Here is a 27,957-nt window from a genome sequence, read left to right on the forward strand (position 1 = left end):
TATTACACGGCAATCAAAAAGAATGAAATCTTGCCATTTGCAACTACATGGATGGAACTGGAGGGTATTATGCTAAGTGAAATTAGTCAGAGAAAGACAAAAATCATATGACTTCACTCATATGAGGACTTTAAAAGACAAAACAGGGGAACATAAGGAAAAGGAAACAAAAATAATATAAAAACAGGGAGGGGGACACAACAGAAGAGACTCATAAATATGGAGAACAAACTGAGGGTTCCTGGAGGGGTTGTGGGAAGGGGGATGGGCTAAACGGGTAAGGGGCATTAAGGAATTTACTCCGGAAATCATTGTTGGAGTATATGCTAACTAATTTGGATGTAAATTTAAAAACATTTAAATTAAAATTAAAAAAAAAAAAAAAGAGTGCTCGGATAACGGGCAGTGACTGGCTTACTCATTGCAAAACTGTTCCTTTCCTCAACAGAGCTGTTAATTTTTCTCAAGAAATACATTGACTAAAGCTGTGCAGCGGACTTATCTGGCAAATATCTTTGGAGATATTTTGGGAAGCTCACTCATGTGCTTAAATGGAGAATAAATGACAGGAAGATTGAGGCACAGGTCCTTTCTTGTCTCCTGTTGCCCTGAGAATATTGCACAACTGACTCCTAAGAACGTTGCTGCAGGTAACAAAGACTGTCTGAAAAATGGCAGCCGTCATGCAAAATGGTCGATGAGCCTGGAGGCAAACTGCTATAAAAATGACCCTCGAGCATCACAGAGCCCATAAACCTTAATTCACAGATAACTGTCATTACTGGCCAAAAGCCACTGGGCTGTCAACAAATGAAGCCAACAGATTTGAAGTCAAAAAATGCTAATGGCTGGAGTCAACAGGTGTGGCAAGGAGAAGGTGCACACAGACATCGGAGCTCACGGGCCCTGGAAACCCCGGTACAGTAACCAATGCTCATCACAATTTCCTCAAGATGACCTGTGCTCAGAAGGCCACTGTTAAGAAGACGAGCACCCAGACAAATTAGTTGATGTATATTTGTCTTAAGCTATCATGTTTAAGTAGCACTTAAAAGGGTAGGTCTAGTGACCCAGAAACGTAATTTGTGAAAGACCTCATACATTTAGTAGATAAGCAACAATACTATTTGGTATTAAACAGAGCATGTTTATGACTCAAAAACTCTCACGAAGGTACACGTGGATGTCCAATTGTGTCTCCGGCTATGCTGTCAGCAATTGACCCACATTATGGCATCGTCAGATTTTTATGGATACCTCGAGAATCTTCTGGAGCAGCTCAGGCACCCCTTCCAGGGCCATGGACGTGTTGTGATAGTCCCGGTGCTGCAGAACGGCGCACACCATCTCGGGGTCACCAGTGCTCACAGCCTCGTGTAAAACTGGAAACCAAAATGGTGAAACGTCATCGCCCAGTAGTCTCATGCTCTCTGACAAATTCCTCAGCCAGTCTGAAAAGAATCTACAGATCAAAGACTAACATTTTCTTCAGAGACACAGAGGCTACAGTCCCACCTCACTTTTATGACCATGGCTGCTTAAAGCTAGCTCTTAACAGTGAAAAGAAAATCCGGCACTCGTAGCCTCTTGATCAAACCAACTTCAATCCTCCCCCCACACCCCCTTTCTTCCCACTGGTTCTGAAATCCTGCGTGTCTTCAGAGAGCTGAGCTGGCTTTATCTGTGTGATCGCACAACTGTGGTCACGTGGGGATCGGGCAGGTAGGGCTTATGCATCTCCTTGTTCAGCCAACATAAAATCACTCTGACCGACAATATGATAGATAGCTTGCAGTCAAGTGAAATGCCAGGGTTTCACTGGAAAAGGCTACTTTTAGCCATAATTTGTTTTTGATTTTGCCTATGCTGACAGATTCACTGGAGTTAACATCACATTCCTCAGAGGGAGTCTGGCCTCCATACTCGTGTATGGTACAAGGGTTTGTACTCAGAGCTGCTTTCTGGATAGGAGTCACCCTCTACTGAGGGCTTCTGGCCCAAGACACAATTCTGACCATCGTGCTGCAGGCCAGCCAGCAAGCCTCCAAGGCCCTCATCAACTCACCCCGGTCCCTGGTCCCAAGAGAGAAAGAGTCTTAAGGTAAAGATAACCTGAGGACAACTATAATTGGGACTGGCCTTTATTCAGTTTGGTTTCAGATGAAAGCAAAACAAAAGGTTTTCAATTTGATTTTAAAAGTATACTTGCCTGTCCATCCCTCACGATTTTCTTTTGTAACATCTGCTTTATGTCGGAGCAAGACTCTAGCAGATTCCAAATGTCCCAGAGAAACAGCAAGGTGCAGTAAGGTTCGACCTCGTGGATCCAGAGCCTCCACATTCTGTGAAGTAAACGCTAGTGTTTACAGGATCGTATACTGTATATTATATCAAAACATGGAAATGTGTTTAAGAGATAAAATTTAGTATAAAAATCGGGGCGCCTGGGTGGCTCGGTCAGTTAAGTGTCCAACTCTTGATTTCAGCTCAGGTCATGATCTCACGGTTCGTGAGTTCAAGTCCCAGGTCAGACTCTGAGCTGGCAGTGCAGAGCCTGCTTGGGATTCTCTCTCCCCCTCTCTCTGCCCCTCCTGCTCACGCTCTCTCTCAAAATAAATAAGCTTAAAAAAATTTTAATTTAGTATAAAAATAGAAAATAGAATTTACACATTAACTACAGAAATATGTAGGAAAATGAATGCTTGCACATGGGCATGGTTGAAATATTAATTTGGCTGTAAATAAAGATGATAACTACTGAGTTCATTTTTCTATAAAGTTAAATGCCTAATAAATAAACGTTGGCTATAAGCCTCAGATAATGAAACACATCTTTTGCTCTCAACGGCACTCAAAGTAAGACTAAGTAAAGGCTAGGAGCTTTCATGAAATGCAGCCACCCTCTGACACAGAACATGGGGGATTTCTCAAGCATATGACAGCACTCAGGTCTAGAACAGGAAGTGTAGGACTTCAAGCAAAACTGAAAGTTCGGAAGATAATTTGGGTCAGAATAAAATTACATTCTCTAGCTGGGTTCCCACCAAAACGCCACTCTCATTACTCTGAACGGATTTCCAAGCGCCCTAACGTAGCACCATCCACGGGTCCTGTGACACATGACCTGCCAGGCGTGTATGTGGACATATTTATAGGTAAATGTGAGAACAAGCACATGCCGTTTTGGTCCATTTCCCCTTGAAGGTTTACTTCCCCGTGCCAGACACAGCGGTTTGGCTTTCGCTCTTTATGCCTATTCCGGCCTGCCCTCTGCCACCTGCGTTGGGTGGCCAGAGCCAAGTGGCAGTTTCTCTGGCGGGAGCTCAGTCTGAACGCTGAATGCTGCCTTCCAAAGATGACACTGAACGTTCTTCCAAGGACACAGTAAACTGCCATGGGACTTTTGGGATATAAAAGTGCCATCTACTTCTTAGAAGTGCTTTCTCTTGATTTGAGATGCCAGTTGCTACGCAGCCTCCACAGATACCCAGAACATGCCACGTACTGGCCATAGGGGAGGAGGGCAAACAGAACGAGGCAACTGCTGTCCACCAGCTACTGAACTTCCCTGCTTTGCTAATTGCATCATGGCCACTCTGCAGTGAAGACAGGAACTGTTATCGAGGAATAACAGCAGTGGCGGAAGGCATTCTGCTGAGTGAACACACGTCCTCCTGGACCAATCCCAGGCCTCAGTGTTCTCTCAGGCACTGGAATACCAACACATCTCCTGGCATGGGGCCCAGGGCACCTCCCAGGATTCCCTGGCTTTTCCCAAGGGTATGGCTTGTCTATCTCACCAAAGACTGAGAATTCCAAAGGGCCAGATCCAAGTCTCATATTTCTTAGCTTCCTCCACCACCCTAGTCTCTACTCGGCAGTAAATCATTGTTTTTAAAAAAGTAATACAGCTAAGACTTTTAACTGAGTTGAAGTTTAGCAGGAAAGAAATAATTAGCAAATTCATTATTTCCTTACACATCTGTTATATAGACTGTTTTCTCACCGAACAAGTTCAGTCTACAGGAAAGGTGTTGGGTTTAGGACACGGCCTGACATACAGGAAATGCTTAACAATATTTATCACAGAAACAGGGAAATTCTACCTAATGCAGTTCACACCCCAGGACAAAACTAACATCTCAGACTAAGGATTGACACCCAAGCTTCTGGGCAACCACTAGATATGATGTGTAAAATCAAAGCCAAATACACTAAGTTGTTGGCTCTTTCCTATTTTGAACCACAGGTAAAACCATATGTATGAGATGGACAGCAGCGCATTGTGTATTTTGCTAATTGTAGCTCTGAAGGGCCTCATGTGTCTCTTTCTCCTTTGAAAGGAGAGAAGGAAAGAAGAATACTACATTATGGTGACTGTTACGAAAAACAGTGGATGACTGTGCCAGGGGCACCTGGGTGGGCTCAGTCAATGAAGCATCCAACTCTTGATTTCAGCTCAGGTCACGAACCCACGGTTCGTGGGTTCGAGCCTCGTGCCTGGCTCTGCAATGACAGTGTGGAGCCTGCTTGAGATTCTCTCTCTCTCAATCTCTCTCTCTCTCTTTCTCTCTTTCTCTGCCCCTCCCTGACTCATGCTCTCTTTCTCCTTCAAAATAAATAAACTTTGAAGTTTTTTTTTTTTTTTTAAACAGTGGACGATTAAAGTAGAAATTAGCAAAACAGGATAGCAAATCAATACAGAAAAATCAACAAAACCAAAAATTGGTTCTTGGTAAATATCAACAAAACTGACAAACTTTCAGCTAGTTTGACCAAGAAATGAAAGAGAAAAGACTCCAGTTACTGAAAGGAGGAATGAAAGAGGGGATATCACTACCAACTCTACAGAAACACAAAATATTTAAAAGGAATACTATGAACAACTGTATGCCAACTGAGTAACAGAACTTAAATGAAAGGCACATATTCCTAGACAGATACAAACTAGCAAAACTGACTGAAGAAAAAACAGAAAATCTTAACAATTTCTAACAAGTGACTGAATCAGTAATTTTTAAACTTCTCAGGAAAAAAAGTCTCAGGCCCAGATCACTTCACTGGTGGATTCTACCAAACATTCAAAGAATTAATATCAATTCTTCACAAACTCTTCCAAAAAAATGGAAGATAAAGGAAAACTTCCCACCTCACTGTACGAGCCCAGTATTATCCTGACGACAAACACATCACAAAAAAAGAAAACCACAGCCCACTACCTCTTACAAACATAGATGCAAAATCCTCAACAATATATTAGCAAAACAAATTTAGCAACACATAAAAAGAGCTGTTCAACACCAGGACCAAGTGAGATTTATCCTGAATGCAAAGGTGGACTAACATCTGATGATTAGTGTAATATATCATATCAATAGGATAAGAGAAAATAAAAAATGCATTATCATCTCAGTAGATGCATGTGAATGTGCTCTGAAATACTAACCTTCAAAGATGATGGTATTAGAAGTGGAGCCTCTGGGAGGTGCTTAGGTCATGAGGGTGGGGCCCTCATGAGTGGAATTAGTGTCTTAGCAAAAGAGACCCCAGAGAGCTTGCCAGCCCCCCTCCCACCATGTGAGGACACGGTGAGAAAGCTACTGCTAGGAACCAGGAAGAGAGCCCTCTCCAGCCACCACACCTAATCTGCTGCACCATTTTCTTGGACTTAGAGCCTCCTGAACTGTAAGAAATTAGTTTCCATTGTTTATAAACTATGCCGTCTATGGTATTTTGTTACAGCAGCCCAAAGAAGACTAAGCTCTAAACTGATCATAAGCCCAGGGCACCTGGCTGGCTCAGGCAGTTAAGCATCCGACTCTTCAGCTCAGGTCATGATCTCACGGTTCGTGAGCACACAGGCTGCTTGGGATTCTCTTTCTCTCCCTCTCTCTCTGTCTCTCCCCGGCTGGTGCTGGCTTGCTCGCGCTCTCTCTCTCTCTCTCTCTCTCTCTCTCTCTCAAAATAAATAAATAAACTTAAAAAAAAATAAATTGAGGGGCGCCTGAGTGGCTCAGTTGGTTAAGTGTCAAACTTCAGCTCAGGTCTTGATCTGGCAGTTCATGAGTTCAAGCCCTACATGGGGCTTTGTGTTGACAGCTCAGAGCCTGGACCCTGCTTCACATTCTGTGTCTCCCTCACTCTCTGTATCTCCCCAGCTCATGTTCTGTCTCTCTCTCTTTCTCAAAAATAAATAAAGATTAAAAAAGTTAAATTAAAAAAAAATAAGTTGATCATAAACCCAAATGTAAGAGCTAAAACAACAGAACTCTTAGAAGAAAAATAGGAGTACGTCTTTGTGACCTTGGGTCAGGTAAAATCTAATCAGATACAAAACCAAAAGCATAAGAGACCAAAGAAAATACAGACAAACTGCACTTCACCAGAATTGAACACTTTTGTACCTCACATGATATCATAAAAAAGGTAAAAACAAAAAACAAACAAAAAAACATTCCACAGAATGGGAAAAAAATAGTTTCAAGTCATTTATCTGATAAGGGGCTAGTATCCAGAATATATGAAGAACCTTAACTTCTCCAGAATAAAAAAGACAACCCAATGTTTAAATGAAAATAGAATCGGAATAGACATTTCTTCAAAGAAGATATGCCCGTGCAAAGAAGTACGTGAAGAGAGATTCAATTTCACTAACCACTCGGGGAATGTCAATCAAAACTGTAGTGAGGTAGCACTGCACACCCACTAGGATGACCGCAGTCATGAAGACTAGCAAGTGTTGACATGAACGCAGAGCAGCTGGAACCCTCACACGCTGCTGGTGGGAACGTAAAATGGGCACAGCCAGTTTGGAAAAACAATCGGCAGTTCCTCAAAATGTCAAATATAGGGGCGGCTGGGTGGCTCAGCTGGTTAATCACCCAATTTCAGCTCAGGTCATGATCTCGCGGCTCGTGAATTCGAGCCCCGCGTTGGGCTCTGCGCTGACAGCTCCAGACCCTGGAGCCTGCTTCAGACTCTGTGTCCCCTCCATCTCTCTCTGCCCCTCTCCTGATCTCTCTTTCTCTCTCAAAAAGAAACAAACATTAAAAAAAATTTTACTAAAAAAAAAAAATAACTCGAGTGTGGGTTAAAAAAAAAAAAAAAGTCAAACATAGAGTGACCATATGACCCCACAATTCCTCTCGTATTTACCCAAGAAAAAGAAAAACACACTCATATGAAAACTTATACACAAATGTGCATAGCGGCATTATTCATATAGCCAAATAGTGGCAGGGGGGAACAAAAGTATCCATCAGCTGGTAAATGGATAAACAAAATGTGGTACACCCAGACAATGGAATATTATTCGGCCATAGAAAAGAATGAAGTACTGATAAATACCACACGTGGACGAACCTCCAAAACGTGCTACATGAAAGAAGCCAGACACAAAAGGCCACATACTGTATGATTCCATTTGTAGGAAGCATCCAGAACAGGCAATCTATAGAGGCAGCAAGTAGATTCGTGGTCGCCTGGGGCTGAAGAAGTTGAGGGGAAATCGGGAGTGATTCAGGGGGATGGGGTTTCTTTTTGGGGTAATGAAGATGTTCTGGAATTTGATAGTGGTGATGGTGACACAACTCAGCTAATATACTAAAAACCACTGAACGATACACTTTAATGGGTGATTATATCTCAACAAAGATGTTTAAACAAAAACCTACGTAAAAAAAAAAAATCCTACGTATGTATGTGCTTTATGTAATACGTACAACTAACCTATTATCTATACACTGTTTAACGAATTGCTTAATTTCGGTTGGACTTCAGTTTGCTCCCTTGTAAACTGGGAACAATAAAAAACACCTACCTTACAGAGTTCTTACAAGAGTTAAGGCACAATACTTAACCCCGTAGAAGCACTAAGAATTAGCTCTTATTATCATACACCCACATATGGAGTTTCATATAAGCTGGAACTTTCTCCCTAACAGGGATCTGTTCAAATTTCATTACCGTTAATATAAGGGTCTCCAACCAACGACATTAGCTCGGTGGACGAGAGCTTTTGGAATTAAACTGGAATTCACATTGGAAGCTGATCACTTTGGTTTTTCCTTTAGCTTTCTTCAATCATGAACTGTACCAAATTAAAAATGCTCACCTCTTTAAATTATAACAGTTCCCCCAAAGAGGAACAGGAATGAGAGTTCTGCACATCTCCTTCCTATGTGCTAATTTAAGCCCACTAACTTTGCTTGCTCCAAGCCTTGTTTACATCCTGCCGCCCTCCGGAGGCAGGAAGAGGCCAAGCTTTGAGTGTAGGCTGCAGAGCCAGATGACAGGCCCGCTTCCAGGCCCTGACTGGCCTCAGGTGAATTTCTCAAACCTTCTTGGCCTCCCCACCGCACCTAGCACCTCGCATGAAGCAAGTGCTTCATAAACTTTCACTGTGACCTCTTGCAGGGCCTCCGGGAAGAGGCTGCTAACTGGCCTTCCATTCTCTCAAGAGTCAACCAACCTCATTCCTGTGCATCTCAGACTGCCCTGGTCCTCTGCGGCTGTGGCCCACACTGACTCCCCCACCCCAAATCAGGCAGGAAATGGTATCCATGGGTGTAATTCCCTCCGGTGAGCCTGAGCCCCCAGGGCCACAGGAGAGTACCCGAGAGCAGGCTAGCTCTTCATCTTGGATGCCTGGCTCCTGGCAGGATGCCAGCCAACATGCGCCAACCTGAATGTGCACCCAGTGCCCGACTTGGCCTGCCGTAGACTGGGGCGAGAACCCCGGGGTGGCTCCCTGTTCAGCTCTGAGTACTGCTGCTGCCTAGAACATCCTCTTCCTCTTGCCCTGATGGTGGTGGGCTTTCACCTGCTGGCTTCCTAACTGGGGGCTGGCCCTCGAGTTGGGCCTCATCTGCCACCCTCCACCCTACTGGGTCCTGGGTCCCCCCCCCCGCGCCCCACCACACATATAAGGTACATTGCTGACCTTTACATATGTCCCTGTTAAGTGTTCACTCATTCTCCCAGCATCCGTAAGAAGGCCGGAGATGTTTAACAGACCTCTCTACCTAAGTGACAAACATCATAACCATGACACAAATCATCTCCACTGCACAACTTCAAGGCCCCACTGAATATTAAAGACCATAGAGCCGATGCGTTAAGAGGCACTTAATAAAGTGCTTCTGCTGAGCCAACATGGAAAGCCTTAAACTACTGCAGAGTTGGCAAACTCCACACTCCAGCTTGCAGCAAGACCTCGGGGTGGGGGCTGACTCACACACACTCACAAACGTGCCTGTCCTCTTCCTCTGGATGAACTTGATTCTTTCTGTGCTGCTGCTCTTAGAACAAAACACAATTCTTACAGCCACCCGTGTGCCTGCTTCAAGTCTCACTCGTGGGATGGAAGGAATGAAGGACCGGCCAGCAGAGGCTTTCTGGCAAACGAAACGCCAAGTGAAACAGCTGCTTGTACTGCTGGGCGACAGGAACTTTTTGTTTTTAATTATGCAGCCAGTATAGGTTCCTTGCAGAAAAACTGGAGCATACAGAAAAGAAACAGAATCACAGCAGCAATGATGACACAGGAGGTTACTCCCATTTACTATGCGGCCGCACTTTCCGATCTGTTCTCTGCCTTATTGTCCACAACTGTGAAATGGAGGTACTTTTATGGAAAGTAGAATGGAAGGGTTAAGAATACAGCACTAGGGCAGAGTCCAGCTTTCTGAGTCCACACCCTGGTGCAGCCACTGGCTAAGCATGCAACTGAGCCTCTCCACCTCATCTGGTCTCCTTATCTGTAAAATGGGGATCGTGATAGCATTCACTCCAGGGGATTCGGTGTGAGAATCAAATCTAAAAGTGCATACAATGCACTTTGCCACAGTACCTGGCAAAAGAGTAGGCTTGCAGTGCTACTCTCCCTGTTTTTACAGATGAAACAATCCAGCAAGGGTGAATAACTAGCCCAGGCTCACAACGTAATCAGCATTTAACAGAGCTGCCTTTAAGTCACAGAAGTAGGAAGCTGTTGCATCATCAAGAGATCTTGACAAATAAGAAAGCAACGAAGTATCTCCTGTCACATATTTTAATGATGGCCACGTTCAACTTCTTAACCCTGAACCGGTTACATAATTTGCAGGGCCTAGCAGAAAATGAACATGCAAGGCTCCCTTTTCCAAAAAAAATAATGAGGAATTTCATGACAGTGACAGCAGAGCATTAAACCAAGCACAGGCCCTTGCTGACCACAGGTAGCACACACACCCTTGAAGCCAGCCAGCCCCATCTCGACCCCTTCAGTGGCCAAGTTTCAGGACTGAGATTAGATGATGTGGTCATGACAGTCAAGCTTTCAGGGTGAAGATGTTCTTTATGAATACACTTAACTACCTCTTATCCAGAGGAAACTGGTATACTGGGAAATGGTCTACAGTGATAACCGGTAACAGAGGCAAAACCAAATAATTAGCAAGAATGAGTATTGTTCCTTTGATTCCCTTGACAGTACAAGTACACTCCAGGAAAATCTGCTGCAAAATTATAATTCTCTCATCACGAATGTGCTTAACATTTCTCAAGGGAAGAAGCACAGAGAACTTTCAATGGACATTTTTTTTTTACACAGCTTACAGAATGAGGAGATAACTATGCCACATTTTTTTTTTTTAACTTTTATTTATTTTTGAGACAGAGAGAGACAGAGCATGAACTGGGGAGAAGCAGAGAGAGACGGAGACACAGAATCTGAAACAGGCTCCAGGCTCTGAGCTGTCAGCACAGAGCCTGATGCGGGGCTCGAACTCACAGACCGTGAGATCATGACCTGAGCCGACGTCGGACGCCCAACCGACCAAGCCACCCAGGCATCGCACTATGCCATATTTTTTTAACTGTTTATTTATTTATTTTTGAGAGAGAGAGACACACACAGACAGAGCATGAGCGGGGGAAGGGCACAGAGAGAGGGAGACACAGAATCCAAAGCAGGCTCCAAGCTCTGAGCGGCCAGCACAGAGCCCAATGCAGGGCTCGAGCTCATGAACCTGAGCCGAAGTCAGACGCTCAACCAACTGAGCCACCCGGGCGCCCCTGCCACGTTTGAGACTATAACCGAGACTGTGTTCTTATCAAACAAGTTTTTCTATAGAGAAAAACTGCACTGCACTCAAACTCTTTTCTTCATCTCCAATGAATAGAAAGCCTGCTGTTTTCAGGAATCAGTGTTGAAAAAGTATGTGGTTTAATGATGATGATGAAATTGTCTAGCAAAAGGGAGCTTAGTGCTAGGACTTTCTTTGTACTTTATCTCACTATTTCACAAGAAACTGGGGGTAGCCCCGATACTGAGGAAGTGCAGATGCAAAACACAGCAGGATTGCCTGGGTCATTTTTCAACTGTCCGAGGTGAGACACTTTCAGCTGAGAGCAAAGTGATGGAGGATTCCCTCTGGGCCACGTCCGGTAACAGAAAGGGAATTAAATCACCAGGTATACCGGGACACCTAATGGTGAGCCATTTACTCTGGGGGCATGATCTTATTAAGACCAATGACTCTTCCAATAAAAGTTTATTCTGTCTGGACAGAGGGTTTAAATGAAAAAAGAGCAACTTTTGACTTCCAGTGGGTGCTCAACAGATTTTTTAAGCAACACACTGGATAAAATGAAGTCAACAAGAGTTACACCAAAGTACAAATCCTTACCCTAACTGCTAAGTACGTGAGCTTGTAACTTGACTGCACCAATAACTCCCAGAATTGTTGAGGTGCCTTTAACATCCGGGTTCCTCAAGCAAAACACTACTGACATTTTGGGCCAGATAATTCTGGTGCAGGGAGCTGTCCTGTGCAGCGTAGGATGGTGGGCAGCGCCCTTGATCCCTACCTCTAAGATCCCAGTAGCTCCCATTCCCTACTTATAACACAAAAATGTCTCCATGCATTACCATTGGGAGTCAGGAGGTGTGTGTCCAAATCACCTCCAATTGAGAACCACCGCTTTAAAGAGAAGGCAATAAATAAAAGACGAGGAATCAAAGCACTTTAGGACCAGAAGGGATTTTAAGAACCCTGTGCACCAGAGATTCTCAAACTTTGGTGTGTATCATCAGCCTCCCTGGGCCAGCGAGGGAACATGCCTTGCCCAAGGTCACAGGGCGAGTTAGAAGAACCTGGACTCCAAACCCCAACCAAGCCCTTTCATACAAAAAGGGTTGGGAGGAGGGGGGTGAGGGTGAGCGGTGCGTGCTGCTCTCACCTCTTTGGGAGAGGCAGTGGAGCCTAATTTGTTAAGACCGTGCACTCTGGAGCCAGTCGGCCGGAGTTAAAATCTCGACTTGGTATTTATTAGGCGGGCGACCTTACGCAAGGCACAGAAGCTCTGAGAGCCTCAGTTTCCTTCTATGGCAAATGTAATAAAGGTACCTACCTCCTAGGACTGTTGGAAAGGCAGTATAGATGGTTTATAAAGCCCTCGGCACAGGGCCTGGCACACAGTAAGCACTCCGATACACGTCCTACTATTACTGTCCCACGGCTGCAGAGGTGAAGAAGGGGTCTGCGGGTCCCGAAGGCAGAGGGCTAGAGATGGGCTCAGGGGCTCGAAGCGACCCCTGACTCCCCCCACCCCTCACCGTGGGCGGACCCCCGCCCCGCCCCTCACCTGGCCCCGCAGCTCCTTCTCCAGCTGCCGGTAGTCGTTGTTCCAGACCAGGAGGTGCAAGGGGAAGTGGCCGCTGTTGTCGCGGGTCGAGGACATGGCGAGAAGGCCGCAGCCGGGCCCTCACCGCCCGCTTGACAAGCCTCAGCCTCGGCGGGGTCTCCGGTGCCCGCCCGGCGGCCGGCGAGAGAGAGAGAAAACGCAGCAAGCGAGCGGCACGGTACGCGGCGGGGCGGCCTACCGGCCGGGTGCGGGGCGCGCGGGAGGTCGGGGGTCGCGGGCCGGGTCGGGGACGGGGGTCGGCCGCGCCCACCCCGCGCCCCGCCGCGCTCCCGCCCGCGCTGACAGCTCCCGAACCGACTTCTGCGGGCCGAACTGCCCCAAACTGGGAAGTGCGCGGGGCGAACCACCGCACACCGAGGCGGGGGGAGGCGAGGCCAGCCACCCGGCCCGTGGTCGGCCCGATCCCCCCCTACCCCCAGCTGCGCACCGGGAAACACAGTGCAATCCCAAAACAGAGAGGAAGCTCTCTTCCTTAGCCCATGATCTCGACGTGGAAAACTCGGCCTACCCGTCACCAGCCCCTTTCCCCCTGCTCCAGCAAGCTCACATGGTTCGGCCCACAACTGGGCCTCTTCCATCGGCTCTGAGTTCAGGGGGTGACAGCGGAGGCCTGGACCAAACCATTCCAGTAACTGACTCCCTTGCAGCCTTTTTGGAACTGGGCAGTGCATGCATGATTGGCCAGAAGCCATTTTGGAAGTGGGCAACACCAAACAAATTTAAAGGAAGAATTCTAAACTCTGGAGAAGTGGCGTTAAAGATTTGCATAACAAGGAGACAGTTCTTTCTCAGGGTTTCTCAACATCTGCACGTTTTAAAGTGAGTTTTCTTTCTGTGGGGGTTGTCCCGTGCTTTGTAGGATGCCTTTCTATCCACGAGATGCCACTAGCACTCCCCGCCCCAAATGTCTCCAGACACTGCCAAATGACCCCTGGAAGAGAACCATCATTCCCAGTTGAGAACCACTGTTCCCATCTGAACTCCGAACTGGGTTAAGATTCAAAGTTACCTATGGCAGTGGTTTATCCCACATATGAGGCTCATCTATTTTTGAAGCTAGCCAGTTGAATTTTGGATTATGGCAGAAAAGGCCATACTTGGGTAGATACTACCCAAACGTGACCACAGCTTGCAAATATTAAGTTCATTCTTTGGATTTCAACCTAAGGCACTACAGCTCTTTGATTCAATGAAGAGCCAAGTCAACTTGACAGCTACTCACCAGCGTAAGCTATTTGCACAGTTGTCTACAAGGAGACCACACAGCTGGGCAAAGTTATTTAATGCATCCTGAAAGCATACCCTCCACCTCCCCTGCTTGTGCACATCCAGCTTTTCAGATGCCTGCAACAGCAGCTGTTCAAGAAGCCTGGCCTAATCCATTGTCCACACGTGTTGAGTCCAGAAGATTTGTGAGTCTGTGAACCAAAACAGGATGCAGGAGCATCAGGATGGCACCCAGAGGCTCTCACTCTGGAATGTGTGGGAATTATGCAGCTATTCCTACACCACACATTTATCAAAATAGAGAGGCGGCTGGGGGCGCCAGTGTGGCTCAGTTGGTTAAGGGTTTGACTCGATGTAGGCTCAAGTCGTGATCTCAGTCATGAGATCAAGCCCCACCAACAGGCTGCTCGGGATTCTCTCTCTTCCTCTCTCTCTGCCCTCTTCCTCACACTCTCTTTCTCTCAAAATAAATAAATAAACATTGAAAAAAAAAACAAAAACAAAAACGGAGAGATGGACCAAAACCAGGGCTTCTTTGATCTCTTCCAAGACTTCCTATCTTTTCAGATGCTTTGTGAAATTTAATCTTTAATCTTTCTGTTCATCGTTCCATGTTTATTAAACATCTCTCCTATTCATAAGTTGAAAAACTCCACAGAATATCTAAAGTCAAAACAGTACCTGGCCCTTAAAAGGCATCCAGGATTTGCAGAATGGAGATCACGGTTGCATCTACATACAAGACATACAATAAATATTCATTAGCATAGGGTCACATCTCTTCTCTCATGCTGATTAATCTCCCCTCACTGTGTTCAGTTCACCCCATCCCATAAATCATTGTAGGTTATTATTCTTCTCAAAAACAAAAAAATTGAGATTAGAAAAGAATAGGAATACCAAATATCAATAATAGTGGGAGCTACTATTATTGAGTGCTTACTATGAGGCAGGCACACCACATTTTTCTGTTAAGTGATTCCATTTGTCTTTAGTCACACAGTAAATACTTAGCTCTGCAGGCCATATATGAGTTTCATGGAATATTCTTCATCCACTTCATCTTCTCCTTTTTCTTCTTTACAACGCTTTAAAAATGTAAGAATCATTCTTATGTGGCAGAACATGCAAACAAAACAAAACGAAACGAAACAAAACAACCCGTCCCATCAGCTCCATTTTGCAGATGAGACTAAAATTGCATTCAGAGAAACATCTAACGTTCCTTATTTTACGTATTTTATTGTAGATCTACCACAACATAATATAAGCTCCATAAAGACAGGAAATTTTGTCTTCTTTGCTCAATTTTTTCTCCAGCGCTGGGAACAGTGTGTGGAACATAGATGGTCCATAAATATTTATCGACCGAAAGAAATGAGTAAGTGAGTGAACTTGACCAGTTATATTAAGTGACTTAACTATTGATTGCCTCAGGAAGGCTGTGGCTGCAGAGCTCTGGCCACTAGATTTTGCTGTTTCCCTTGGTATTAATCAGTGCGGGGACAAAGAATCTCCTCCAGAAAGGGAAACCCAAATTGAAGAAAACTTGCAAGCAGGGTAGAAGATGCTGCCCTCACTCAAGATGGCGACAAGGCAGCGTGCCCCTTCCTGTCACGTGATCTGTCCGTCATCGAAAGGCCCCTCCCCGCGCGTGCGTGCTGCGCCGCGGCTGCGAGGCGCTGAGGGGAGAGGCGCCGCCGCCAGCGCCGCCGCCGCCGCGGGGACCCGTTAGAGCGGAAGCGCTGCCGCCGCCGCCTTCGCTGTCCCCGGGACCCTGATTCCCGGCAGGTGGGAGGCGGGAGCCATGTCGAAGCGGCTTCGGAGCAGCGAGGTGTGCGCGGACTGTAGCGGGCCGGGTGAGTCGCACCGGCCAGGCCCGCTCTGCTCAGCTCTACTCTGAGGGACCCGTGCCCCGGGGCCGCCCCCTCGGGTCGGGCGGGTCCCGGCGGCCGAACCCCACACTTGGGGTCGCGGGGAGGAAGAGGCGGGGAGGCCTCGGAACGGGACCCGTCCCGGGCCTGTCAGAGCCGGGCGGGAAAGGGGGCCGCCGCCCTCCCGTCTCTCCCTCCCCTCTCATCCCCACTCATCCCCTCTCGTCTCCTCTGTCCCAGGCCGGGCGGGGAGGCTGCGGGGTCGGGGCCGCTTCCCCAACAGGAAGGGGCTTGGGCAATCCACAGGAAGGCCAATTACAGAAGTAAAATGCGAGCGTTCTCCCGGCTGCGGCCCCCAGAGGCTGCAGGTGTTCCCTCCCTCCCTTCACAGCCCCCCCGGACCCCCGCCCTGCGAGGGGGCCCTGCCCAGGGTGGGCGCACTCATCGCTTCCGTCCACCGATACTCTCCAGGGGACTCCCGTAGATGATTTCCCTGCTCCTAACATCCCGGTTCCCACTCCACCTCCACCGGGGAGAATCTCCAGGACTTCGGGGTCTTGGAAACACATCCAGCACTTGGGAGGCAGTGCGTGTCTTGAGTTTGGGGATCTGGACGGCCTGGGTTCAAACTAGGTTTGCCTGTGGGTGACCTTGGGCTGGTGATTTCATTTGGCCCGGCCTTAATTTCCTTATTTTTCCGATGGAGATAATTGGGAGAACCACATTCAGTGGTAAGAGTCAATGAATATTCTTGGGATTATCTCATCAAATTTGTTTCTTTTTTGTATTGTGGTGTTTGGGACAGAACCTTTGCAGTCTCTTAAAGCTAGAGTTGAGTTTCTAAATCTTACATTAATTACAGCCTACAAAACAAACAAAATCACTGGCAAATAGACACACTTGGGGGCATTCGGGCAGGATAGGCATATGGGTGCGTTGAAAGGCCAAAGCCATTCTTCCCTGTGTAATTTTCAGATTTAGAGTTCAGATCCCTCTTAGCAATTGGAACTGAATTGACAGGTCTCTATGCTATTTTCTGTGCTTGGATTTTGAGTGCTTTGAAATTTGAAGTCATTCAAAGGTAAGATGGCTTTCTTTGGTATGTTAGTGTCCAATTAACAACCATAACGTAATCATTGCACAGCAGTGTTTTTGCAACTGCTCTGAACTTCATCTTGTCATAGGGAAGTGAAGACTGATTTTAAATAGTACTGTGATAACTCAAACCTTATGTGGTTATTTCATGGCCTGTGTAGTGCAAGTGGGGTTACCAGTTTCCTTTGAAGATGGGGAGGAGGGTGGAGAGCTGAAAAAGAGGACCTGAAGTTAGTGTGGGTTATACAGACTCCATCGTATTCTCTGAAAAAGTTATTTGTTCCACTTCCTTATTTTCTTGTTTGCAGTTGAACTTTTCTGTGATGTGTTTGATTCACATGAGTCTAGATTCAGACTTCCTCTTGGAACGTGTGTTCTTGACTCCCCACTCGTTGGTAGGGGACAAAGGAAAGCTGAGTTCTCCATTGCCATGCTTCTGACTGTCTTGCCCTTGTGCAGCATTTTGTGCGTATTTCAGAACGTTTTCCCTTCCATTGTATCATTTTAGTTGTCTCAAATGCCTAATCTACAGAGACTTGAGTCATTTCCTTCCTGTTTTGAATATAATTAGGCTACCTTGAAATGTTGTGTGAACTTGAGCAGCTAGAAATTTGCGCTGCCTTTTCTACAGAGCCCTAGTCAAAGAGTCACCTCTTTCTCTTAGGGGTCCCTTTAAAAATTCTGATGACTGCGAAGCCCTTCTCTCTGGAAAATGCACATTTAGTCACTCTTTCACACGGAATTCATGTTATAATTCCTTCATGGGGTCCCGGACATTTCTGAAGCTCATTTGTGTTGTTCTTGGAGTCCTGGTCAGGAAGCCCCAGCACAGAACATTTAGGTAAACTGGGAAGGTTCTACCCAACGTCATAAGAACTCGATTTTGATTTTACTCTATTGTGAACATTCTAACATTTTTTTCCATGGGATTCTGATCCATGATGTTGAAGTGATGGAGAACCTTGCTTACTGGGTGTTAAATCCTTGTTGTCTTGTTCCTGTTTAGTTTTCTCCAAGAACACTGTGAATCCTCTGAATGATGTTTGAAAACCAAAGCTAGGTTTCAAACTAGTCTCCCCCCACCATAGTAGTAGCATGAGTACTGTACTACAAAAAGAAGTGTTCTTATGTATCTTTGTAGGTATCTTTCATTTTGATATTTTCAATTTCTGTTTTTCAGGATTCTATAGTCGTACTGACAGAGTTCTACTTCATTGAATGATTTTGTTTCTGTTTTGTTTCATGGCAAACACTTGACCATGATCACATCTTAGCAAATATTTCACTCTTTTTTTTTTTTTTTTAGTGAATCTAGTTCATTTTAAATAGCTCCTCCTCTGCACCCACCTACCCAGAAACCCCACTTGAGTCTTTTCGCTATAGTTGTGTTCGTCTGACACATTTGATGTTTTAAGTATCGACAAAACCTTTTTCCAGTTGTCATGAATTTCAGTGGCCTCTTGAAATATCTGACTGCTACTTAGAAAATAATTTAGAAAAGTTAGAACTGTTGATATTACTAAGTACTTACTATATACAAGGCACTTTACCCTTTCTGGCCACCCTCGCCTGAGGTATGCTGTTATTCCCATTTGATCCATGGTGAGGATGCTCAAAGAAATTACTTGCCTGAGATCATTGTGCAAGAAGTGGCAGAGTTGGGGTTCCAACCCGGGCTGCTTGTCTGCAGAACCACCGTCTCAACCACCACACCCTCTGACTCCCAGGATTTGTCTCTGATTGAAATCATAACTTTTCATTGTAGGGTCGGAAAGGGTTTGAATAAACTGTTAAACGTGGTAAAGATGGTGTACATGCATTTCAGAGATTTTTGTGGACATTGAAGAATTCTTAAATAGAATTCTTAGATCAGGCAGCTTGAGTGGCACCTATTGTCGCCCCATTGTGAGTCTGACGACATGGAGAAAGTCTGTTTTTATCTGGGGTTTCTAAGTATGTGTTCAGTTTACTTGCCCGGTGTGGATTATTCTTACTGCCTACCAAGTGCGAATTATTCCTGTCTCAGAGGATGTCTGCTGAAGTTCCGTGGGATTTCGTGGGAAAAAAGTATTGTACCCGCACCAAAAATATTACTCGTTTTTATTTTACATCTTTGCCTCTGTGAAGCTGCTGCCATTACAGCTTCTGTTCCTTCAGATCAGTTGTAAGGTGGGAAGGTGGGTGGCGGGGGGGGAGGACTCAGCCGTTTATTTGAAATGAGTAATGTATGTCATAGAACATTTCCTAACAAAGGCCAGGTTCCTCAGTCTGTCCTTTGAGCCACATAGCCAAGCAGTTCTGTTGTCATGTTTCTTGCAGCTTTCTGCTAAGCATGGAGCCGTGTGGAGGTATGGCAGTAGATTAGTAGATTTGCTTCAGATAATGTGGATCATTCACTGACATGATTATGTTCTCTTGCCCTTTGTGGAGATGGGTTTGAGATGATTCATGCGTACCCTCTCGGTTTACTTGTCTTATGTGCAATGAAGGAGCGAGCATCTGAGATGGACGATCCCATCAGGGTTACAGACTGTGGCCCTGGACCGGAAAGGAGACGGCTGCTTATCTAGGGCTTCGAGTCGCATTTAGTCTCATTTCACGTTGTGCCGAGTCAAGCCAACATAGGTGGCACCATCAGACAGGCTCACCAGCTTGGTATGTCCACTAGCATTCTAGAACAGCAGAAAGGTCTAGTTTTTCTGAAAAACCAAACCTCGGTCACCTGGGCCCGTGTGGCAGCATAGCAGCCCCCAGTGTCCCCGCCACTGAGATGTCATTCTTCCTTCCAGACCCTTCCTGGGCATCAGTAAACCGGGGGACTTTTATCTGTGACGAGTGCTGCAGCGTCCACCGGAGCCTGGGGCGCCACGTCTCCCAAGTAAGGCACCTGAAGCACGCGCCGTGGCCTCCCACGCTGCTGCAGGTAAAGAGTAAGGACTCACCCAGCATGTAATTGGAGCTTTCGGGGCTCTTGCTTTTAGCAACTAACTTTTCTTCCACTGTGCTTCTTAAATCTTAACCGCAGTATTTGAATCATAACTGAATAGAGGTGCCGTGCCTATCAGTGCTGTGTGTGAGAACTGAATTCGTTGCTTACGATTGTTTTTTTCCCCCTCTCCTAACAAATAAATCTGGCCCCAAAAGCTCAATTATAGATAGATAAATAATTGTTAAAGTTTTTTTGGTGATGAAAGTCACTGCTGACTTTCCAGACTGTCACCAGAAATTGTTGTTAAATGGCCCATCTTTTCCCTATGCTATGATAAATGTTTCTGAAGGCTGCAGTCTCAGAAACTTTTTATTACGTTTCCTGCTTTGTTGGAAACATGGACTGAGATTCCTCAGAAATTTCCGAAACATGTGATTGAAGCTTTCTTGAAGTTTTTCTTAACCAGTTAGAGACCAAATTAAGTTAACATGTGTCGGTTGAATGCCCAACACCCTGCTAAGTGTTAAGTGAGCTCTTTGTTTTATTTGGGGTTGAATGTCATGTCACCTGTACTTCTATTTTGGGGTACACATTCTTCAAGTTCCAGTGGAACTCAGAATTAAGCATGTGTTTTGCCTTCATTTGTCTTGAGTACATATTTTACTAGATCTGTGGCAGCTGTACAACGTGTCCCTTAAACTTACCCATATAAACCAAGGAGCCAAAACAAGTGGGTTTGGGTCTCTGATGTGATGGTATCTGCACCAATACAAAACACAGATGGGGCTGTGTCAGGAGCGTGCTTTGAAATGAAATTGGAAGTATGGTTTATTAATAACTTACGCTGAGAAGTTTCTAACAGCTCCATCTCATGTGAAAGTAGGAGTTTACTGCTCTCAGGTCTTTGTTTACAGATTTCATTATAGGGCCTGAAGAAAGTCCAGAGATGAGTAGTTTAAAATGCCAGGCTTGACCCTAAAAGGTCAATTCTGAAAGTATGGCACATGAACCACCAGTGGTACTCAAGACAGATGTAGGTAATACTCAAGTATTTATTTTAATGGTAAGATAATGACATTATCTTAATGTGTATAAGAGAACTTTAACTAGCACATCAAGCCACAATTGCTAGTACAAGTTTTAAAAAATGAGTGGATTTAAAGAAAAATATTAGGCGGATAGTCTAGACAGTATGTGGGTTGTTAGGAATCTTGAAAATAGTATTTGGATGATCAGGTTTGGGAAATACTGCACTAAAATGCCAAAGTACTCTTCCTCCATAATCTATAAGAACAATTTAATCAAACCCTCTTAGGTCTTTAGCTGTCCTCCTGGTCAAACCTGAATCCTGCATGCAGGTTCATTGTTCTCACTCTAGAATCAGAAAGCAGTGATTTGTGGGATATCCCCATCATGCTAGTATTTGTAATGGGGCTTGGTTTTCCCAGTTCAGTTACTACAATTCCCAGGGAATATTTGTGGAAAGAAATTAAAATATGATTTTACACTGCTTGGTTTTAGATGGTTGAGACCTTGTGTAATAATGGTGCTAATTCTATATGGGAGCATTCATTGCTGGACCCTGCCTCTGTTATGAGCGGAAGACGTAAAGCTAATCCACAGGATAAAGTACAGTGAGTGGAATGTTTAATACTTTTATTTCTTTGTGACACACGGGGCCCACTTAAAGGTGCACAGCTACTTTTGACCAGCTTTCACAGGGCAGCACAGGAGGTGGGTACACCTCAGTTGTGCGTTGAGCCTTTTGCTTTTAGAAATGCAGAAGACCAGGCACAGGACCATCTCTTCTGCATGGTTGCATAGCACAAGTCAGTGGCTTCTCCAGTTCGAGACAAAGGCTCAGAGGCTGTTCATGTAATCAGATTTAAGCTTAGGTGCTCAAACAAGAGGCAGTCAGACCAGAAATCTCGGTTCTGGGCTCCAGTCTGCCTGATGGTTCACCTATAGGATGGGATGAAATGCCCCTTCCTTGCAAGGCCACTAGGTCAATTACTAAAATTATAAAGAGGGGCCCCTGGGTGCCTCAGTCAGTTAAATGTCCCACTCTTGATCTTGGCTTAGGTCATGATCTCACGATTCATGAGTTTGAGCCCCACATTGGGCTCTGGGCACTGTCAGTGCAGACGGAGACTGCTTAGGATTCTTTCTCTCCCTGTCTCTGCCCCTCCCCCTCTTGTGCACTCTCTCTCATTCTCTCAGAATACGTAAATAAACTTAAAAAAAGTTTTAAAAAAGAGAATTACAAAGAGAGGAGAGGTGCTATAAAAAGCAAGTCCTCTGCAGTCCTGGCCATGAGAATGACTAATCGATGTTTTGAGACTGCACGTCTTAAACTCCTGCTGGAATTTATTTCTCTATTGTTCATTTTCTTCTCGAGTGGGAGATACGGGTCACTTCGTCTTCTTTTTACAACCTGAAGAATGGGGAATGTTGCATCTGCATTGCAAGTGAGCTGTTTTCCTTTTTGTTTTCAAACAGTCCTAATAAAGCAGAATTCATCAGAGCCAAGTATCAGATGTTGGCGTTTGTGCATCGCTTGCCTTGCCGGGATGACGACAGTGTGACTGCCAAAGACCTTAGCAAGGTGGGCCACACCTTTTAAAATCCCTACTGTTGCTGGATGAAACAGTGTATTGTTTTGCTTGAAAAAAAACTTAAAGAGGAAGAAGGGAAAAACAACACAAAAACTCCTTTCTGTATTCTAAATAATTAATAACAGCCTTTTTTGGAATTGGTTTCATCTTTAATCTTAATTGAAATGGCAGCCATTCATCTTAGTGGAGGTACAAGGGCAAAGAGAAAAAATAAGTATGTATCTAGAAAACAATTTGTGTTTTTCAGATACAGTTTTATTTGTGGGTTTTTTTGGGTGTTTTTTTTTTTTTTTTTTTTTTTCCAGATACAGTTTTAAAGTTGTATTTCTAGGAGCACCTGGGTGGCTCAGTTGGTCAAGCATCTGGGACTCTTGACTTTGGCTCAGGCCATGGATTTCATGGTTCATGGGTTTGAGCCCCACGCAGTCGGTGTGGAGCCTGCTTGGATTTTCTCTCTCTGTCCCTCCCCTGCTCATACTCTCTCTTTCTCAAAATAAATAAATAAAACTTAAAAAAATATTTTTTAATAAAACAATACAATTATATTTCTATAAGTTTTTTGATTAACTTTGAAATAGGAATCATCCTTGAGTTGTTTCTAGAAGGGACTAGAAAGCTTGAGGGACTTCTTTAGGCATCCGGGTTGTATACTGAATAGGGTCTTCAGGAAGCAGGATGACTCAAAGCTGTAGTGCTCAGGATTCTTTATTATACTTGCAAAACGAGTAGATGGCTTTCTTTATGTGGGCCTTTGCATGTTTTTGAGAGATGCCCTGAGAAATCTGTATCTTTATTTTCAAAGCATTGCCTTTAGGAAATGTTCACGCAGAGCATGGGCACTCACAAGTCAGATTTTTTAAAGTTTGCATAGAAGTACATGTAATTGGGGGGCGCCTGTGTGGTTCAGTCAGTTGAGCGTCTGACTTCATCTCAGGTCATGATCTTGCAGCTTGTGAGTTCGAGCCCCGCGTTGGGCTCTGTGCTGACAGCTCAGAGCCTGGAGCCTGCCTCAGATTCTGTGTCTCCCTCTCTCTCTGCCCCTCCCTGGCTCATGCTCTGTCTCTCTCTCTCAAAAATAAATAAACATTCCAAAAAAAAAAAGAAGTACATGTAATTGTTTCTGTTAATCAATAAGGCTTGGCATGGGTTTTTTTTTTTTTTACCAATTTAAAATTATTAAATAAGTTAATTTTAAAAATAAGGCATGGATATAGTTGCTGCAGTAGGTTTCTGCATTCTTAGATTAAGAGATACGGCATTTTGGACAATTCTAGGTTGGACTTGAAGGAAAGCAGCTCATCTTCTGCATGTGTAAAAGCTTTTCTGCAGTGGTACAGAATTTGGTATACACAGGCCTATTTCAGTAGACCCTGAAAGACTTGGTTAAAGTATTGTATACAGCGCCAAGAGTGGTGTTGTGGAGAGGGTGTGCTCTAAGGCAGAATCCTGTAGTTTATGTGGTGTGGGATATGCAGTATATGGAGCGGGCCAATAACAACAGCAGATGATAACAATGGTTATAAAAACAACAGCAGCTGTATTCTTTGAGCATTTCCTGTGTACCAGGCTCCATGCAAAGCACTTCGTTATATCATTGACTCCTTACAGTAACCCTGTGAATAATAGGTGGCATCGTTATCACCATTTTAGAGATGAGAAAACGAAGGCTCAGACTGCTTAAAGAACTTCCACAAGGTCACACAACTTGAAGGGTGTATGGTTTGAAATTGAGGTCTTTGAGACTTCAGAACCATGTTCAACCCCCTTCTTATACTGCCTGTCACTCCAGGTCTGGCTGTGCCCCCTAGACAGATCATGTATCTGGGCCTGTCGGCTTTCCCAGCCCTTGTTTCCTTCTCAGTAAAGTGCACCTGTCCCCACCTGAGAGCCCAGAGGTGGTTGTGACCAGCAAGGGAGAGACTGTTTCATCCATCTTACTGAGCTAAATGAAGATTGTTACTCACGTAATTTATGGTAAAATGATCTGCCAGTTGCTCTAGTACACCGTTCTTTACGCTTTTAATAAACATTTTTTTGGTTTGTGTTTTTCAGCAACTCCATTCAAGCGTGAGAACAGGGAATCTCGAAACCTGTTTGAGGCTGTTATCTTTAGGAGCACAAGCCAACTTCTTTCACCCTGTGAGAAAAGCATGAATTGATTCAGATATTAAATTGAAACTAAGTGGGTTGTGTTTGTGTAGCCTTTAGTTTTATTTAATTTGCTTGTTTGCCTACTTTTTATTAATACTCAGGAAAAAGGAAACACCCCACTCCATGTTGCCTCCAAAGCAGGGCAGATTTTACAGGCGGAGTTATTGGCAGTATATGGAGCAGACCCAGGCACACAGGATTCTAGTGGAAAAACTCCTGTTGATTATGCAAGGTAAGAGACCTAGATTCTGGTCGCTCCCTTGGTTAGGGATTATTTATATTGGGTATGATTCATTGTTAGGTGGCTAAATTGCATGTGGTTAACATTTAACCCCTTGAAGTTAAGGATTTGCGTCCTATTATTTTGCAGATACAAACGAGCGCAGAGGCTCGCAAAGTCACAGAGGGTAGAGCCATTAACCAGTTAGCTTTCAGTCTTTCACGTGACTTAAAATGCAATGGTATTTGAGCCAAATCAAGTATCAAGAATTGCAGACCCCACCCCTCAGTTTTTTAACATGTTTAGTCATTGCTTGAACTTAAGAACAGATCTGTATGGATAGATCTATGATTAAACAAGTACAGGGTAAAATGTTAATTGTAGGTTTTAGGTAGCCGACATATGAGTGCTTGCTATAAAATTCTTCTTGGTTTAAAAACTTTGACTGTGAAATGCTGGAAGAATAAACAAATCCATAAGTTAGTCTTGAATATCCTTTAAATGATAGAAGGTGGCTTATCTTTCTTCTTCTTGCAAATTAACTTTATTAACTGCAAAGCACTGTACTCTTTTCTGCAGAGGATAAAATGGGTGAGATGACAAAACTGTGCCTTCCCAGAATTTATTATCTCATAGAGGAGATGATTCAGAAATGCATGAAAGAGTTAAATGAAGCAAGATAACATGGAATTCATTGCCAGAATGGACAACTCCTCTTAAAAGGCATATATAGGGTTTTTTCATTGTGGCCTAAATCATTAAGAAATTTCTTTAGTTGGACTTTGAAAAATGGGTTGGATTTGGGGGTGTGAAAGAGAAGCTAAGTAAGACATTCCAGGTGAAAAAGAAAGGCCTGAGTCAAGTTCAGGAGGGAGGGATGGATAGGGCATGTTCAGCACAGCAAAGTGCTTCACTGGATAGAGCAGGGTGAGCTGAGATACTGAGGAATATAGTATTTCATCAGATCTGAGACTCCGCCGATTGTACGGGTCATAATTATCTCATATACCACTAAAAAATGAGAAAAAACTCGGACAATTTAATGATGGATGGGGGCACCTGAGTTGCTCAGTTGGTAAACATCTGACTCTTGAGTTTGGCTCAGGTCACAGTCTTGCAGTTTGTGGGTTAGAGTCCTGCATTGGGCTCTGTGCTGATAGCGTGGAGCCTGCTTGGGATTCTCTCTCTGCTCTCCCCTGCTCTTTCTCTTAAAATAAATAAACTTAAAAAAAATAATGATGGATGTACCATCAATTGTCACATACTTCCTGATTTCACAGCTGTTTAAAAAAATGAGAAAAAAAAGATGCGTATCTCAGAAATCAAACGTGTAGTATGTTGGAGGAATATTCTGTAGTGTCTTGAATGGTGGGAAGAGAAACTGACAGAAACTAGGCTTTATCTTTTAAGAGGAAGTGAGCCCTAGGTACATGGTACTATCACTTACATTGGAATTTCCTCATGTGTACCTTACATATATAATAGTCTCTCAGTGTAATAACCTATTTATGTGCCGTGTTACCAGAAGGATTTCAAACAGTTTAAATACTTATTTCATAAGTGACGAAAGGCAAACCTAATGTTTTCTGTTATGGAAATTGAAGTTAAGGATGTAAAATAGTTACAGGTGTGAGCTGTGTGTTCTTTTTGGTCTCTCCCTGAATTAAAGACCTTGAAGTGGTTACTGAACTCATCCAGAGTCAGACTGGCTGCAAGAGCCTCTAGGGGAAGGACCTTCTTCATAATACTGATGTTCACACTCATCCCATCCTGACTGATTCAGAATTTCCGAGGTTGGGGCCTGGATGTCTGTATGTTTTCTAAAGCATTCTAATTCAATTTTGAGAACCTGTACTCTAGACCATTTATTAGTTTTATGTTGTACCTCCTTAGATGAAGTTATTCTTCATCCCTCCCAGAAGTCCATGATTTCCTTATTAAGTATTCTGTTTTGTAAATTAAAGGAAAGGGAGTAGTTCAGATTACAAAAAGTTTATAGAGGTGGGAATAAGAGTAGACCTTGGAAGTTTACCTCACACAAAAGGTTGATTATTCTGAGAAGTTGCATTTGGTAAATTGCTCAGGTGTCTTGGAAGACATCTCTGTCCTTTTTTATTCTAGAGCCAGTGGCTGGTGAGGAATATAACTGGTACTTTGTTTTCTCTTGACAGGCAAGGAGGGCACCATGAGCTGGCAGAGCGTCTTGTAGAAATACAGTATGAGCTGACTGACAGACTAGCCTTCTATCTCTGCGGCAGGAAACCAGGTGAGTGAAAGGCTAGTGGCCTCTCCACACCTTCAGTCAGTCAGCCTCTGGAAAAACAAGTTGGGACGCTGTTACCCAAGACCGCTGCTTTAACATATCCTCAAGAAAAGTACAAATAAATAAAGATTTTTACTTGAAATAACTATAGCATTTTCAGTTCCATGCAAAGGATATAAGGGTAGTCAAATCTCCTTGAATTTTAGTCTTTAAGACTTTATTTTAGCTCCAGAGGAGTGACTGTTTCAAGAATCAGCACAATTGAACCAAAATTGAATGTACGCCATAGTTCTTGCACACAATGGAACTGGGATCGGAAGAGCAGAGCAGTAACTTGTGTAGTTATTTGAAGAATTCTGCTATAAAAGGAATGGAAAATGGGTACCTGGATGGCTCGGTTGGGTGTCTGACTATGACTCAGGTCGTGATCTCACGGTTCATGAGTTTGAGCCCCGTGTCAGGCTCTGTGCTGACAGCTCAGAGCCTGGAGCCTGCTTCAGATTCTGTGCCTCCCTCTCTCTCTGCCCCTCCCCCGCTAACTCACTTTCTGTCTGTCTGTCTCTCTCTCTCTCTCTCTCTCTGTCAAAAATGAATAAACTTAAAAAAAAAAAAAAAGGAATGGAAAAGAGGTCAAAAGTAAACTTTGCCATTAGCCAACTTTATTTATGAAGTAGAACTAGGGTCAGCAAACCATGGTCTATGGGCCAAATCTAGCCTGTCACCTGTTTGTTTGAATAAAGTTTTGTTGTAAGATAGCCCTGCCTATTCATTTACATATTGTCTGCAGCTGCTTTCACACTACTGCAGCAGAACTGAGTAGGTTGAGGGGAGCCTGGCTGGCTCAGTTGGCACAGCATGTGACTCTTGATCTTGGGGTCATGAATTTCAGCTCCCCA

The 27,957-nt window shown here is 44.4% G+C and overlaps 2 protein-coding genes across 21 annotated transcripts in view; one reads left to right on the forward strand and one right to left on the reverse strand.

The window, feature by feature from the left end:
- ANKRD13A (ankyrin repeat domain 13A) overlaps positions 1-12,976 on the reverse strand; it is a 33,034-nt gene extending 20,058 nt beyond the window's left edge. The window contains exons 1-3 of one of the 2 annotated variants that reach the window (XM_049619142.1): positions 12,628-12,972; positions 2,210-2,342; positions 1,258-1,382 (exon numbers count right to left, since the gene is read on the reverse strand). In XM_049619142.1, the coding sequence (XP_049475099.1) occupies positions 1,258-1,382; positions 2,210-2,342; positions 12,628-12,723 (354 nt within the window). In that variant the 5' untranslated portion in view covers positions 12,724-12,972. Of the gene's footprint in view, positions 1-1,257; positions 1,383-2,209; positions 2,343-12,627 lie in introns of both variants that reach the window. The other variant, XM_049619143.1, reaches the window with a different exon arrangement.
- Positions 12,977-15,559: 2,583 nt separating this feature from the next.
- Positions 15,560-27,957, forward strand: part of GIT2 (GIT ArfGAP 2) — a 52,213-nt gene continuing 39,815 nt past the window's right edge. For 7 of the 19 annotated variants that reach the window (XM_049619148.1, XM_049619152.1, XM_049619160.1 and 4 more), the window contains exons 1-7: positions 15,560-15,773; positions 19,673-19,806; positions 21,334-21,446; positions 22,312-22,417; positions 24,480-24,566; positions 24,680-24,810; positions 26,970-27,064. In XM_049619148.1, the coding sequence (XP_049475105.1) occupies positions 15,722-15,773; positions 19,673-19,806; positions 21,334-21,446; positions 22,312-22,417; positions 24,480-24,566; positions 24,680-24,810; positions 26,970-27,064 (718 nt within the window). In that variant the 5' untranslated portion in view covers positions 15,560-15,721. Of the gene's footprint in view, positions 15,774-18,194; positions 18,951-19,672; positions 19,807-21,333; positions 21,447-22,311; positions 22,418-24,479; positions 24,567-24,679; positions 24,811-26,969; positions 27,065-27,957 lie in introns of those variants that run through there. The other 12 variants (XR_007455182.1, XM_049619144.1, XM_049619154.1 and 9 more) reach the window with 8 other exon arrangements.

The sequence above is a fragment of the Panthera uncia genome, assembly GCF_023721935.1.
Source record: "Panthera uncia isolate 11264 chromosome D3 unlocalized genomic scaffold, Puncia_PCG_1.0 HiC_scaffold_8, whole genome shotgun sequence".
Classification (NCBI taxonomy): domain Eukaryota; kingdom Metazoa; phylum Chordata; class Mammalia; order Carnivora; family Felidae; genus Panthera; species Panthera uncia.